Raw genomic sequence first — 17,213 nt, forward strand, 5'->3', positions numbered from 1 at the left:
CCACGGCCGGGCGTGGTGTTCGCCTCGTGTGCTGTGCCAGCTTTCATAGGTGCTCGCTGACAGCACTTCCACCAACAGTTAAGGCTATACGGGGGATCTTTGTCTTTACTGTTGTTCACGTTGTTGTCGCTGCGGTGGTTGTGTCGTGCCACTCGCGGGGGGATAGAGGATCTCGGGGAACGTGCTGGAGGAGTCGGCCGTGTCGGACGACATCCTCTCCCCCGACGAGGAGGGCATCTGCTCCGGCGGATACTTCTCGGAGAACGGCCTCGTGGGGTTGCTCGAGCAGGCGGCCAACGCCTTCAGCATGGTACGCACGCCAGCCCCCCAACCCACCCACCAGACCCCCAACCCACCCACCAGCCCCCCAACCCACCCACCAGCCCCCCAACCCACCCACCAGCCCCACAACCCACCCACCAGCCCCCCAACCCACCCACCAGCCCCCCAACCCACCAGCCTCCCAACCCACCCACCAGCCCCCCAACCCAGGCATGAGACTTCCAACCCACCCACCAGCCTTCATGAAATCGTTATTGCTCAATTGGTTATGCGAGTTATACATTGCAATTGTCGTCCCTTTACTTGCAGACTAATGACTGTTTGCAAGCCACGTGCTAAGTTTCCTTGTGCCCACAGAGACAGCTGCCACTGAATTCATTAATTCGATCATGCGTTCATTCGTTCCTTTGTTAATTCTTTCACTCATCCATGCGATCGTCCGTGCGTTCATTCATTCGTTTGTCCATTCACTCGTGCGTTCCTCCATTCGATCCTTCGTCCGTAATGTGTGCGCGATCCCCCCTGTGACCCCCTGCGCCCCTCCCCCCTGCACCCCTCCCCCTCCCTCTAGGCACAGATGCACGAGTCTGTGAACGAGGTGTACAAGCTGCTGATCCCCGTGTACGAGGCAAACCGCGACGCCCAGCGCCTGGCCAGCATCCACGGCAAGCTGCAGGACGCCTTCAACAAGATCGTCACCCAGGTGGGGACCACACATTAGCCAGTCAGTCAGTCGGGTAGTCCGCTTATTTCCGGTGAGGCCCATTCAGCCAAGAGGCTCTTGTTTCACCGATGGAGACCCCACCAAAGTGGTCGATAAGATGGTGGCGAGTACGTTACATGGGAGAGTTTACAGGGGCTGTGTAGAGTGGCTGGTCTGATGGTAGCCAGCACGCTCCATGGGGAGGGAGGGTTGATAAGGGCTGTTTAGAACACACTGTATGGGGCAAGTGCTGTTCGCGAGTAGCACCTATGAAGGCCGCCACGGCACACAAGGGGGCGGGTGGCCGGCACCACGCCTGGCCGCCTTTGTCTCCCCAGTGGCGATGTTTACACATCGCACCAGCGACTCATTTGAGGCTGAGTTGACCTCCCCACACAGGCACAGTGTGAGCCAGGTGAGAGAGGCGACTGAATGAACAACCAAATATATAAATATATAAATAAGTTTATAAACGAACGACGGCATCCTTACGCGCGACCTTCGTCATTTAGGTGACCTGGGTAACTCTCGCGTGAAAAAATCAACTTGACACATCTCCTGTGCGTCTCCGCCGCCGCCCGTAGGACGTGAAGCGGATGTTCGGCACCTACTTCCGCGTCGTTTTCTACGGCGCCAAATTCGGTGACCTCGACGCCACGGAGTACGTCTACAAGGAGCCGTCCATCACCAAGCTGCCCGAGATTTCGCACCGCCTGGAGGTACCGACCCGACGGGCAGCAGCCCGGCGTCCGAGACGTTAAACGAGATACGGTCGTGATCCTTCACGGGTAGACTTTTGGGGTTAGGCCACGTCGTCCTTAAGACCCCCGCCCCCCCCCCCCACACCGTCCGACACAGCCGAACAAATTAAGTTCTCAAGTGTGTGTGAATTGCATTTCTAAAAATTCCAACAATTTGTACTTTTGGTATTGGCATCGCTCCTGTAGCCACGCGTGCTCTCATTACGAAGGCGCTGTGTTTCATGGATGGTTATAGTCGGGCAATAGGGGGACGACGTTGCTCATGCATGTACGTTCAACTTCTTTCGCACCGTACATAGCCAACTATGATAATCAGAGGTTCGGGGGAAGGACAACAAACTAAACACAAAAAGCAGTTCTTAAAGAAGGCTGAGAGACAAGCCTTGCCTTCTCATGCTAATATGTCCCATTGTCTCTCAGCCTTGCCTTCTCTGCCTATTTAAGGCGACTTCACTGTGCGCTTGTACCTGTGCTGGTCCGCTCTACTTGAATATCTATGTGTGTGTGTGCCTGTATCTTAAATATCATACTTAACTTGCAATTTAGCAATCTTTGAAATAACGAAATCAACCAGGCTATGCGTTAATTGTGTTTTGACCGGCCGTCTATGTTGTTTTATATGGTTTCCAAATTCTGCTAAACTCTGTCTGTTTGGTATGCTTCTCTCTCTGTGTCCCCTATTGTGTCGGTGTTAGTTCCCCCTACTTGGGTGTCTGTATATACATCTGAGGTTATGTGTTTCCCCTCTCTCTTAAATTTAGCTCTTCTGTACCTGATGATGGCTGCTTGTGTTGCAACCGAAACGTCGTACGCTATTATGTTATTTTATTATTTCTTATTTATACGTGACTTTACTGAAAAAAGCAAAGATTTGACCAGAATAGTTTGAGAGCCGCATCACACGCAGAGCTACCGGTACACGTACTGCAATAAGCAAAATAGGTGATGGAATAAACTGCATCTGTTTAATTCCCCCACCACCCCCCCCCCTCAGTCATTCTTTAACAATCAAGTTTCACCGTTGTACATTTTGTGGTCACCAAGGCATTCCGCATTGACCCCATTCCCTGCCGTATTTAATGCGGCTATGGAGCCGCAGGTTGCCGACCCCTGGGTTAGACTGTGAAGAGTTACGTAGCTCAGTGGGGCCTTGCCTGGTAAATAAAAATAAATTTTATTTTAATCGGAGCAACCGCTAGCTTGTACGACGACGGCGCCGCCACATCACTTTTTTTAGTTTCTTACGAAAGTATTTTATCAACAAGACGAGATTCGGCGACAAACAAAGAGGGTATGAAGGGGGGGTGGTGGGGGTTGAAACCAGCACAAATGCACATTACGGATTAACAGTGCAATGGAGACCTGTCTCATAAACTCTTCAACCCCCCGGTGTCTTTCCTCAGTTCTGATACCCCTGTAGGAGAAGGGAAAAAAGGATGGGGGGGGGGGATGTGGAATTCCTAAATGCCCTCATGAATGCTCTTTAGAATCAATGCCCTATGGAGGAGAAGTTGTGATGAAGGGGTTCAATGTTTGGTGGTAAGCTTCCTCCCTGTCCCTTAGGTGCGTTTTGCCATAACATTGAACAGTTGGGATAATGTATTTGCCTCTCGGAAAAGGCCTTGAGGTTTTAACCCCAACAGGGGATGTATCATGTGAGGGCGAGATGCTTGTTCGTGAATGTGGTTACAATATCAAAGTTAGCGTTTGAAAAAACTTGTTAAGGTCTAAGACATTCCCAAAAGCCAATGTTTGAGGAGTGTTGGGGGGCGGGGGGGGGGCATCGTGGGTATTTGGGGGCGGTTGTTTTGTCGAATTTGACTCTTCTTTGGTTCGTTAAGCAATAGCCATGGAGAAATTTAAATTGGGTTTCTCATGAGAGGGGGGGGGGTGGTGGCGTCTCGACCTCGCTTACCGCTCTGTGCGCCCCACAGGCGTTTTACGGACAGAGACTCGGGGCGCGATACGTGGAGGTAATCAAGGACTCCTGTCCCGTGGACTCTGGAAGCCTGGACCCCAACAAGGTTCGTACAACCTCCTCGTTTTATTTTTACGCATTGGCCTTGTTTAATGGGACCTTTTTGCCCGTATCAAAGTATGAAAAAGTAAAAATAGGTTTTACCCTTTCTGGCAATAAAACAGGAGGCGTTAAGATGTTCAAACACCAAATAGAATCCTGTTGCAAGGAATCAAGTCGGCATCAACCACACGTACTTGTGGTGAACATGCAAACATACTCTGGTTCTTTCGGTAAAGTCACGGAAGAACCAGAGTATGGATCCTTGCAGTCACGAAAACTTCAAATCTAGAATGAACATGCAAACAAACATGCTCTGATAATATATGGCATTGTCTTTAAAACTGATTGGCCTACACCAGAGACAACCTTCTTTAGGGCCTAGACTCACCAGTGTCAGACCAGAGAACGCCAAGAGGCGAACAGCACAAAGACAATGCCACTATCAGAGGGTTTATATCTCGGTGTGAGCAGCTACATAATGGAACTTTTTGCCAGTATCAATAAGTGACAAACCTGCACATCTTCGACCGAGACCCCGATAGCGCAGCTCACCGCAGGGTTTGCGCTGCAAGGAATTTAATGTTGAGATTCGGTTTAAGGGCGAGTCGTGATCGTGATGTTTTCAATTCCTCGTCGGACACGCTTTTTGTTTTTGTTCTGATTGCTTTAACTAAGTGCTGCAGTTTAGTTTATTTATTTAGCTTTTTGGTATTTTTGGTGAGCCATGCCACTCTTGCTTTTGAGGCCCTATCCTAGTCTCTTCAGTTTTCACCTCAGTTAAACTAATTACAACTTTAAACTCCTCCAATGTTAACGAGCATATGTCCCCCTGAATATTTGCTCTATTTTATTCCCCCGTGAACGAATAGTTCCCAGGAACAAATATTAATTCCTGCTCGGAACCAAGGCTTGGAACATTGAAGTCAATATGCTCATTAACTTTGTTGTGGAGAATATAAATAACACAAAATAAATTAGCAGACAATGTGTCCGCTTGACATATTGGTCTCTCTGCGTAATAAAAACACATTCTTGCGGAGGCAGCTGGTAGGAACGTTGGGTTGCTCAGTCAATGGCCAGGGTCAACGGCGGCGTGGTGTATTCCGCAAATGTGCCCCACTGTGAGGGCGGGCACAAGCCGGCGTGAGTAGGTTAAATGTTGAGTTTTATAAGGGCACCACGGGGTGACCAGCCCCTCCCCACCCAGCCCCACCCCACCCAGCCCCTCCCCACCCTCCCCACCCAGCCCCTTCCCACCCTCCCCTCCCTACCCAGCCCCTTCCCACCCTCCCCTCTCCACCCACCCCTCCCTTTTTTGGATGCACGACGGACGGACGGACACAATAATCCCCTGTGGGCTGGTGTAACCAGGAGGTTCCTACCAGTATAAAACTATTTCTTACACCACCCATCAGCCGCATGGCCTTCTGGGAGTGCATAATTTCAGCAGCATTGTTTCAAGACGAGCAAACTCTGCACCAGTTTCAACACACAGTATCTCATCAGCAGAGCTAGGCCGGTTTGGGAAAATTCGATTAATTAAACTAAATTTGAGAACCTGGTTTTAACCACGGGTGATCGAGTAACCCCCATTGATCAGAACGGCTCGAGGTAATGCCTTTATCCAGCGATGGATTAACAAATATATATAGATAAGAATAACAATAATACTTATAAACATATTCGGTCAAAGTGATTTATTGAGGCAAATGCTCATCTTCTGTATAGAGCCCCTGAGCCGCTGGTAAAAAATCCACATTCCTATGGCGGGGGGCAAGTCCGCTCGATCATAGGACAACCACTGCTGATTCCCCCGCAAATTGGCACTGGCATGTTTACACAGTGGTAACACGCGAACACCCACACGGTAGTAACACACGAACACCCACACGGTGGTAACACACGAACACCCACACAGTGGTAACACACAAACACCCACACGGTGGTAACACGAACACCCAGAGTAGTAACACACTAACACCCACAGTAGTAACACACGAACACCCACACAGTGGTAACACACAAACACCCACACGGTGGTAACACGAACACCCAGAGTAGTAACACACTAACACCCACAGTAGTAACACACGAACACCCACACGGTGGTAACACGCGAACACCCACACAGTGGTAACACGCGAACACCCACACGGTGGTAACACACAAACACCCACACGGTGGTAACACACTAACACCCACACGGTGGTAACATGAACACCCAGAGTAGTAACACGCGAACACCCACACGGTGGTAACACGAACACCCACACGGTGGTAACACACAAACACCCACACGGTGGTAACACGAACACCCACACGGTGGTAACACACAAACACCCACACGGTGGTAACACGCGAACACCCACACAGTGGTAACACGAACACCCACACGGTGGTAACACGAACACCCACACAGTAGTAACACGAACACCCACACAGTAGTAACACACGAACACCCACACGGTGGTAACACACAAACACCCACACGGTGGTAACACACGAACACCCACACAGTAGTAACACGAACACCCACACGGTGGTAACACACAAACACCCACACGGTGGTAACACACGAACACCCACACAGTAGTAACACACGAACACCCACAGTAGTAACACACTAAAACACCCACAGTAGTAACACACTAAAACACCCACAGTAGTAGCACACTAAAACACCCACAGTAGTAACACACGAACACCCACACGGTGGTAACACACGAACACCCACAGTAGTAACACACAAAAACACCCACAGTAGGAACACACTAAAACACCCACAGTAGTAACACACGAACACCCACACAGTAGTAACACACTAAAACACCCACAGTAGTAACACACTAAAACACCCACAGTAGTAACACACTAAAACACCCACAGTAGTAACACACTAAAACACCCACAGTAGCAACACACTAAAACACCCGCGCCGTTGCTAACTGTAGCTGCGCGTGTGTCAGGCGTACATCCAGATCACGTACGTGGAGCCGTACTTCGAGGCCTACGAGGCGAAGCACCGCGTGACCCACTTCGACCGCAACTGGAACCTGCGGCGCTTCATGTTCGCGACGCCGTTCACGCGCGAGGGCCGTGCCCGCGGCGAGCTGCGCCAGCAGTACAAGCGCAAGACGCTGCTCACCACTTCGCACGCTTTCCCCTACATCAAGACGCGCATCCAAGTGGTGCACCGCGAGGAGGTGCGGCGTCCCCTCCGCCCTCGTGATGGCAGGCGCCGTTGCCTAGCCTTGGCATGCATTTGATGCCACGGTAGCGAGATGTTAACGTGTATACGGGAGGTCGTGGGTTCAATCCCAACCATGACGCCTGCTGTATATTTGGAGTTTGCGTGTCTCTCTCTCTCTCTCTCCCCGTGGTGGCGTGGATTTTTCTCAGGGTCCTCTGGGTTTTTTTTTCCACTCCACATTCAGAATCAACATGCGTTTAGAGTGTTTTTATCCGCTATACATTTCCACGCGATAGGCCACTTTGTTCAGCTATCATTTGTGGCCAGCTCGCTTCTGAAAAATAGCTATATAGCTCAATGGGCCTTGCCCGGTAAAATAATAAGTAGTCAAGTTTTAGTTTAGTTTATAATAACAATGATAAGAATAATTTCAACTTGTAACGCGCCGCCACCACACCGTCATTTGTTTGCTCTCGGAGAGAGAGAACAGCTCAGAGGCACTCCCGTGAGTCCAGTCCACCACGAATGCACCGCGCCAGTTTCGTGCGAGGGGGCAACGCTTTATCCCGTACAGGTGGAACAGATGGGAGTCCACATTTGCTGTAGCGCCTTCTCCTGGCAACCCGGGGTATGGCAGCACCTCGACAGCAAACGCTTGTTAGACTGTATTAGGGTTAGGTTGCCAACGCGGTTCAGATTCATGGAGCAGTGTAAATGCGAGCGCATCTCAGGACGCCGTTCAGAAACGGCGTGCGACGGTTTGTCATGCGATTGTTTAGTTTGTTGTCCTTCCCCCGGCACCTCCGATTAGCACGGTTGGCTACGTATGGTGCGAAAGAAGTTCAGCATACGTACAGACGTATACATACATCCGTAAGTCGCCTATCGCTGGTAAATCACCCTGGGGCGCCGCGTCGTGAAGGGCCCTCTATCAAAAACAAATAATTATTATTGCTTCCAGCGGTCACGAAAACAATGACAATAATAACATCAAAAAATATGAAGGGGCTGCCAGCTCAGCATGTCCCAGTTGAGCCTCCCAGAAATGCGGTAGCCTCATTATAATTTCACTGTGTTCGTCTTGATTTAAAGCTTTCGTGACTGCAGTAATTCATATTCTTAGCTCTTTCGGTAAAGTCACGTTGAAGGGAAACAATAAAATAATAAAATATATATAAAACAATAGCCGTTGGTTTTCACACCTGATGATGACCGTTTGTGTTATGGTCGAAACGTCGTGAGAATTTTTATTGTGTTATATATATTTTATTATTGTATTGTTTCCCTTCAACGTGACTTTACCGAAAGAGCTAAGAATGTGTTCGTCTTATTGTAGTAGTAGTAGTATTATTATCGTAATCACGAAGCCTGTTTCCTGAGAAAATCCCCTTCCGAGCCTCACGACTCGTTGCAGGTGGGTCATCCAAATGGTGGGCGATTGTTGCTCTGCATAATTCCAGTCGAGTATTTTGTGGCGAAATTTGTTTTCAATTAAAATTTGACAAAGTTGAACTGCGACGCCGGCGCACAACGGCCTGCTCTTGCGATTGGCGTCGCGGGATTGTGGCGGTTTTACCGTCGATACACCGGCCAGTGTTAATCGGGGCCGGCCGCTGGATTGAAACCGCAAACGAGCGGGCAAACGCGCCACCGCTCGGCCGTGTCAGCGGTCTACGACGGGCTCTTGCGGTCCTGTTGCGTCTCGTTGGCAGATCGTCCTCACTCCCATCGAGGTGGCCATCGAGGACATGCAGAAGAAAATCAGCGAACTCGCCGTGGCCACGCATCAAGAGCCGCCGGACCCCAAGATGCTCCAGATGGTCCTGCAGGGATCCGTGGGGACAACCGTGAACCAGGTAATCTGGTTGGTCGAAGGGACGGCGTAACAGGTGGGCCCCGTGGCTCGAGAGGGGGGGGGGGGAAGTTCACAATGGCTGAGCCGGCACCGCTGGGTAGCCGAGTTCAATTCCAGGTGTCAGCTGCCCAACCACGGTTCAACCGCTTCCTCATATCTCGTGAGATTATGGTCTCAGCCTCGTCACAGCCACATGACCATGACCCTAGATCTGACCCTGCATATCAACCCAAAACCCTGACTAGCCCTGACCCAAACCATAATTATGACCATGACCTATCCCTAACTCTGACCCGAATCTTGTCCTCAACCCTATCCCCGATTAGCTTGGTTGACTACGTACGGTGTGACAGAATTTCAGCATAAATACATCTATAACCTTTTCCCTAATCCATACCCCCATCTCTAACCCTAATCCTGTCTCTAACCCAGACCCTGTCCTTTGGCTGCTCCCCACTCCCCAGGGTCCGCTTGAGGTGGCGCAGGTCTTCCTGTCGGACATCCCCACCGACCCCCGGGATTTCCGCTTCCACAACAAACTCCGGCTGTGCTTCAAAGACTTCATGAAGAGGTGAGGACGCGGTGAGCTCGCCCCACGCGACCCGCACGGCGATGGTCGTGGCTGCGACGGTACTGTCGATGGTAATGGTTGAGATAGCGGTGGTGGCGAGTTGTCAATAAACGACGGGCTTGGGCAATGCGAAAAGGAACGGAATGCTTCCGGGAGGATGACCATCGCAGAGGTGGAGCGATGAAACCAGCGAGTGAAGGTGCAAGGTGGATCGTAAGTTCGCACGAAGACGGGAGATGGCGGCGGAAGCTTTGGAAGGCCTTCGTCCAGCAGTGGATAGCTCATGGCTGATGTTGATTAATTAACATTAACATCACTCCCTAAATCAAATTAATTCAAATGAACTCTAACCCCGGTTTTGCATATGATCAGACAAAAAAAAAACGATTACGCTGCGTGAGTCGCTTATGCAGGATGGTGGTGAAGGCCGATTGCCGAGAGAGACATTGGAGTGGTCTCCACGAGTCTGGTGTCCAAGGGGGAGACTTAAGAGCAGATCGTGGGATATCGTTAGGGTAGAACTATGGATCTCTTGAGTGAGTCTATGGCTGTTTGTATGAGTATATGGGTATCTATGCGAGTCTGTGGGTCTCTGTGTTGGAGTCTGTGGGTCTATAGCTGTCTGGGCGTGTCTATGGCTGTCTGTGGGAGTTTATCGGTCTCCGTGTGAGTCTAAGAGCAGGTAATGGAATGAGGCTGTCAGGGCAGATCTTGCAGGTCGCTGCAAGTCGACTGTGTGTGCTGGCCTTGGGATCTGGAGGAGGGGAGAAATCCCTGGCGATGAGGTGCGGTGGTGGTGGCATCGCCGGATTTGGCCACGATAACCTCTTGACCTGGTTACCGCACGAACAGGTGCCGTGACGCGCTCAGGAAAAACAAGCACCTGATCGCCATGGACCAGCACGAGTACCAGAAGGAGCTGGAGAAGAACTACTTGCGTCTTGTGGACGCCCTGCACCCCATCATCGATCGTAAAATCCCAGAGCTCTACAGACCCGTCGAGGCCTTCACCTGTGCCAGGTGAGGAGAGAGACGGAGGAATCCTCAAGGTGCCCCAGTCTGGCTCTGTTTAAGCCTCGGGGATTAAAACCGAATTACGAAGATTACAAAATGTACCTTCATGAGGCTCTGTGAGCCTCGGGCCTTAACATTGAACCCAAATAATTTAAAAGATGTCCTGAGACGCGATTCATGTTTTAGTAGTCAGTACATTGACCCATATCTGTTTTTTTTTTGGGTTAGGCCAAGTGGTCGTGTATTTGTATAGCCAAAATTCTTGTCGTTAACCCCCTACCACGTGACAAGATTATCACGTTAAAAAAAAATGCTATTTATTTACGTGCCGATGTGTTGATCAAATTTCTGACCACGATGATGTTTCAAATCTCCCAGCAGGGAATCGTTCAAGAGACAGAACCCCAGGCTCACGCAGTGATACGGCGGCGACGACACCGGGGACTTGTCGTTAGCGCCACTGCCGGGTATTCATCGCAGCGACAGCGCCACGGCAGGGGGAATGTGGGGAGCGTGCGTGGGGCGGCGGGGGGTGGGCCCGCGGTTTCAAGGCATGGCTCCTCAGGATTTTACTCGAGCGTTTAACCGCTGCCTTCATTTACACTGGAGCGATCTGAATGTGGACACCGCCAGTCGCCTCGCGTAACGGGCCGCAAGCGTCGGGCAGGCTGTCCGCCCCCGAGGCCTTGTCTGTGTTTTTTTTTTCTGCACGGGCGGAACTTACCTTTGCACAAAGATTGCGTCGACGTGGTTTTGTTTTCGCACGAAAGCCTCGTTGCAGTATTTATGGCGGCTGTTTTGTGTGCGTGATTGCCAATGCTTTAGGGAAATGAGATTAGGATTTTTATCGGTGTCCCTCTTGCATTAAAACGCTGAGGTTTTTTTTTTGTTAACGCCCTTAAATGATAACACTTTTAAGTGTAACAACAGAGCAAATTTATTATTCAGAGGCCTTTGTTTAATCCGCCCCTGCATGGGGGGAGGCCTCACCGAACACTGCATCGGCCGTCGGAGGTCGCTTGACCGTTGCTTCCACACCACGCTGGTCGTTTTCGGTTGGTGGTGCAGGGCGCATAGATGTTGGAGCATAATATAGTGCAACAGTGGATTTTGCTGCACAGCGAGCCGCTGACAACGTGGCCGCACAGCAACAGGCCTATACATGGTGGTCGCCCATCCAAGCACTTTCCAAGCTCAAGCCTTGCTTAGCTTCTGAATTCTGATGAGATCGGGTGCATTCTGAGACATTTGATCTTGGCTTGGGTCTAATAAACAATTACACTTTGTAATTAACCTTGAAATAGTTTTTAAGCAACCGTTTGCAGGTTCTTGCCAAAACATTCCGTTGGCTATCGCCAAGTATCAATGTTGTTGATCAATGCACAGCGAGGTTCCTCTTTTATTATTATTTGTATCTTTTAAACACGTTTGTGGATTTGCCACGTGCCTGTGTTTGCATCGAAGCCATAGTTTGCGTATTAAGCGACACACCAAAAAGCATGCACGCAGACAATTAATTATTGAGTTTAGCCTCTTTGATTGGAAGGTGCTAACGTATGGTGGAGACTTATTGTGAACCAAATCACCATCGCAGACCTTGATCCACCCATTGCTGCATGTTCTCCTGAACCTAACCACCATCAGCATGTACAGCCCTTCTGTTAATCCACTGCTGGATGGTGCCCCCCCTCAACCCAAAAAAGAACTGTCAGTCATGGGGGTTGTTTGACCATACTTTGCCACGCTGGTCAGTGTGGGTTGGTGAAGGTGAAGGGCATAAGACGTGGAAGCATCGATGTTGCGGTGCTGTCCTCTGCTGGCCACCTCCTAGCCTTACAGCACTATGACAACCTGTTATACGTGGTGGTGGTGGTGGTGGTGATTACCCATCCAAGCCCTATCCAGGCTCAACTCTACTTAGCTTCTGAGTTCTTGCGAGATCTGTGTGCATTCCTGGTGATTTGGTCACTGGGCAATCGCAAATCATTTCTTCTAGGTAACCAACGTATGTATTCAAGATGAGTGAAAAAAATCAACACATTTGCACTGTTCATGTGATATTGATGATTGTCCATCCACGGCAATCGTCCTGCGGACAAAGCTGCCCTTGCCGTGGTAATGTGGAATTTCCGCCGTTGGCCCAGGGCCCAGAAACGGGGATGTCGCCCAATACTGCTCGTTTGATGAGTGGGACACCGACGTGTATTGTGACTATTATTACTGTTGCAGTGCAACGTCACATCCGACTCACTTGGTAATGAGGCATAGGCGGATATGTGAAAAGGTCAGATATTTTATCATCTGGCAACTGCACCACGTGCAAATACTTCACTGGGCGGGGGCGGTTAATTGGTCATGGGGGGGGAGGGTGTTACGGTCGGATATTCGGCGTTGTACTTATTTCGGTACTGTTTTGTCCGTGTACAGGTATGGGTTGAACACCTGCAAGTTCACACCTGTGCGCCTGTACTCAGCAATGGCCGCCCTTGTACTACTGTGTTAAATTACGTGGGCGCTGAGCCACTTCGATGGCGTCAAGTCCGCGGGGATCCTGTAGCGTCGGGTCGTGTAGCTTTTCTGAGCAGAGATGCGTTACATTAAAATGTAAATGATTCAAAACTCCGAAAAAGAAGATCCCAAGTCCTTAAAATTCCAAATGATAAGATTTTTTTTATTCTTATTATTATCTGAAAGTCATTCCTTTGTTAGATGCACAGCTGAGCGGGCTGTGTGTGCCGGGCTATATGACAAGAGGTTTAAGCATCGTTCTCGGTGAAAAATACTTCAAAAGGCTCGGTTAGGTCAATCGTTAGTGCACTCTTGTTACGTCAATACAGTGTGCCGCATACATTTATTTGATTGTTACGAATATAGGCACCCGCTTTGTTCCCCTGATTGTGCCATCGGCTTTGTGTATCGTGACGAAGAATCGATCGGGATCTCGGCAGAGCAACAGTCCGGCCCTGTCGTGCTGGAGGGTAACGGTCCACAGAAGCGGATGTCACGCAACTACCTCTGAGATCCATTCTTACGTCCTCTGGTCCACACAGTAGAACAGCAGGCGACCTTTCCCACCAACCCCCTGCCACAGGGAGTAACGTTTGTCACGTGGCAATGTTTAATTTTCAGACCTGGAACTTAAGTCAAATTGAAGTGCCGGAGCCAAATTTAATTTGATGATTTTTGTTGTGCAGTCATTGGTGACCGGGCTTACGCTGTCAACTTGCCGAACGTAAACGCTCCACGATATTTTTTATGTCACTGCCGAAGTCACGAGGCCATGGACTGGAAAGTATTCTTTGTTCCCCCTCGACAGTGAAGATTCAATTTTGCGTGGGGACCCCCCGGGACACACAGCCTAGGTGTGTGTAGCGAGCTACGAGATGAGAGCTATTTGTTTTTTGTGTGTGTGTGTGTGTTATCGGCCTGTCAGTGATGGGACTCGTGTAAGGTGATGTCAGCAGCATAATTGCGTGCACTGTTATTTCGCAAACATATGTTTCCAATAAAATGCTTTTGTTACAATGTTGGTTGTGGTCCTATCAATCGTGCGATTAACCACCCAGGACGCATTCATACGTCATCATCGCGTCTCTCCGCTGCTGGATGAAGGCCTCACCAAGACACCGCCGCCGCCGCTGCCACCCATCACAGTCCCACAATGCAACGTGTTCCGTGTCGATCTCCACACGCGAGTTCATTTCATCGCTCCATCTCCGGCGGTGGCCGTACGATTGGACAACACCCTGTGTTGCTTTGGGGCCGTCCATAAATGACGTCACGCGAATTTGGACGATTTTTGATTCCTCCCCCCCTTTCGTCACACGGCGTCACAAAAAGTCAGACCCCCCCCCTCAAATATGACGTCACAAAGCTCTGCCCCCCCAAAAAATAAAACATGCTTCAAAGCGTTTTAAACTATTGTCATTGTAGTGCGTATTTAATGTGGCGCTGCACTCTGATGTTGTAGGAGAAAACATCTATAAAAAGGATATTTAATTATTTATTTAAAGTTGCGCATTTTGATGTGACGTCACATTTCTCAAACTCCCCCCCCCCCCTCGTCACGCATCGTCACAAATGTCTGACCCCCCCCCCCCCTAGGTGCGTGACGTCATTTATGGACGGCCCCTTTCACATTTCTCCCCGGCACGATGCGGTGTGGATTTATTTGGCATCCAGATGCGACCGCACCTCGAGATGCCGTACAGAAACGGCGTGGCATAGAGCACGTTATTACCTAACAACCTGAACACAGCACACAATCTTCGAACATCTGCAATAATTTGAGTAAGATGTTAACTACCGTGGTTCCACGGTGGCTAGGAGATGTTAACTCCCTCGCCTGGTATACAGGAGGTCGTGGGTTCGATCCAGACGATGCCTGTATATTTGGAGTTTGCATGTTCTGCCCGTGGTCGCGTGGATTGTGTTTTCTCTCCAGGTCCTCCGGTTTTCCACCTCCACATTTGGAAACAACATCACGCGTTTAGAGTTATTTGGCTGCTATAAATATCCACGTTACGATAAGCCACTTGGTTTCAGTTTCAGTTTTTCAGTTTCATTTATTTTGGCATAGCCATGTGAGCCATTCGGCTTTTGAATCGGGTGCAACCGCAACAAACAATAAACATGAACAAGAAAACATCTTAAAGTAACTATGTGACTGTGCAAACAGAAAATCCAGGAAAAAAACATCAAAATATTCCGGAAAAAAGCACCGTACACCAACGCTGTGTGCAAAAATCCCAGTGGGATGCAAGTCAAACAACAACCACAAGACAACTTAGATTAAGGCCATCAGTTTAACTCCGTTAAACAAACATGGCCAAACCAAAAAACGTTTTAGAAATCACCAAAATAAAGCCATAAAAGCAATGGTCGAGCTGTCATTTAGCGATATCCAGGTCGCTTATATAAATGGCGTGCCTAAATGAACAATAATAAGCACTTTTAGATTTAAAGCTTTCGTGACTGCAAGGATTCATCTTCTTTGGTTCTTTCGGTAAAGTCACGTAGAATGAGAATAAAATAATAAAATAACACAATAAAATTCTCACGACGTTTCGGCCACAACGCAAGTGGCCGTCTTCAGGTGAAAGGAACAGACCTGTCGGGAAGACAGAGCTTCAATGAACGATGTTAAGATTCGTAGCGTCTTTTAAGCTGGTTGGGAAAAGTGAGGCACCTTGACAAAGGGGATTTACATATCAAATAGCTGAGGGATTAGCTTGTGACTGGTCACAGAAATGGCTATGTTAAAGTCAAAACCTACACATCAATGCTAAATTACTAGCTGCCTCTGTGGATGTGTAGGTTTTGACTTTAACATAGCCATTTCCGTGACCAGTCACAAGCTAATCCCTCAGCTATTTGCACAAGCTAATCCCTTAGGTATTTCAATGCTAAATTACTAGTTGCCTCTGTGGATGTGTAGGTTTTGACTTTAACATAGCCATTTCCGTGACCAGTCACAAGCTAATCCCTCAGCTATTTGATATGTAAACCCCCTTTGTGAAGGTGCCTCACTTCTCCCAACCAGCTTAAAAGTCGCTACGAATCTTAACATCGTTCATTGAAGCTCTGTCGTCCCGACAGGTCTGTTCCTTTCACTTGAAGACGGCCGCTTGCGTTGTGGCCGAAACGTCGTGAGAATTTTATTGTGTTATTTTATTATTTTATTCTCAATTTACGTGACTTTACCGAAAGAACCAAAGAAGAATAATAAGCACGTGTGTTTGTCCAGCAACATATTTCAGAGACAATTACAACGAGACCTGTGGCGTGTTGAAATCTCTTTGAGAGGCGGTGGCAGATTGGAGAATCGTTCATCCAGCTGTGGATCGACCATGGCTGATGATGCAATCGATTAATTGGGATGAGATTTTTTCTTACGAAAATTAAGCAACCGCTCAATTCCATAATCATCGACGCGTTCGTGAATGACACTGGCTTTAAAATGAAAAAAAATAATCTGGGTAACACTTAAGGCAAATGTTTCCCGATAAACAACTTTTAAATTGGCACATTAATCGTTTCGTAGTAGTTATCGCGTAACAGATTATGTAAGAACCCTACATAATTTAGGAATGTTTTGTATCCACTAATTTGCATTGAAAATAAAATAAATAAAAATAGCTTGCACATTGCGTTATGGACGTTTCAGTGAGGTCAATGAAACCCGCATCAAAATGACCCCTCCCTGGGCCCAACCATCATTCCAGTACCATTCAAGTAACACCACGCATCGAACACGCGATTGTATATATATACAAAAGATAACAATACATTTATTGAGTTAAATCGTTGAGTAAATAATTCGACGTCTCTTTTTGTGCAATCGTAAATCTGCTATCAGTCACCGTCATCACATCTCGACGCATGCTTCCGCGGCGGCCATATTGCTCAGGGGAAGCCCACTCCACGTTCCCTTGGCCGATGTCGATGCAGAGCTACAATTTCACACTCAGGTGGTGATATTATTTCGTATGGCTGATGTAGATGCAGAGCTAACAACGATAATTTCACATTCAGGTGGTGATATTCCATCATATGGCTGATGCAAATGTGGAGCTACAACTACAATTTCACATTCAGGTGGTCATGCCAGAATAACCACGTCAAGAGTAGCAGAGTAGTCTGTCGCTGTGATGTCTCCTTCGTATTTGTGGATCCGGGTATTGCGTCGGTATATACGTTGTACTGTCTGTTCTGGATGACCACAGTCGCACGCTACTGGAGAGTTTTTATTTATTTTCCATTTGTGCATCAGGTATCCTCATCTGCTGCCATGGTTCGTGCAGCGGATGCGGTTTTA

General features: G+C 48.7%; 1 protein-coding gene across 1 annotated transcript in view; it reads left to right on the forward strand.

Annotated features, from left to right (window-relative positions):
• LOC116951974 (dedicator of cytokinesis protein 7-like) overlaps positions 1–13,921 on the forward strand; it is an 87,567-nt gene extending 73,646 nt beyond the window's left edge. Inside the window, exons 40-48 of the mRNA XM_032970922.2 lie at positions 167–310; positions 854–985; positions 1,570–1,704; positions 3,681–3,770; positions 6,733–6,969; positions 8,669–8,812; positions 9,276–9,382; positions 10,235–10,402; positions 10,775–13,921. Of these exons, the coding sequence (XP_032826813.2) occupies positions 167–310; positions 854–985; positions 1,570–1,704; positions 3,681–3,770; positions 6,733–6,969; positions 8,669–8,812; positions 9,276–9,382; positions 10,235–10,402; positions 10,775–10,817 (1,200 nt within the window). The 3' untranslated portion in view covers positions 10,818–13,921. The remainder of the gene's footprint in view (positions 1–166; positions 311–853; positions 986–1,569; positions 1,705–3,680; positions 3,771–6,732; positions 6,970–8,668; positions 8,813–9,275; positions 9,383–10,234; positions 10,403–10,774) is intronic.
• The last annotated feature ends 3,292 nt before the right edge of the window (positions 13,922–17,213 follow it).

Source organism: Petromyzon marinus, chromosome 44 (genome assembly GCF_048934315.1).
Source record: "Petromyzon marinus isolate PM22_M1 ecotype Great Lakes invasive population chromosome 44, UKy_Petmar_22M1.pri1.0, whole genome shotgun sequence".
Lineage (NCBI taxonomy): Eukaryota > Metazoa > Chordata > Hyperoartia > Petromyzontiformes > Petromyzontidae > Petromyzon > Petromyzon marinus.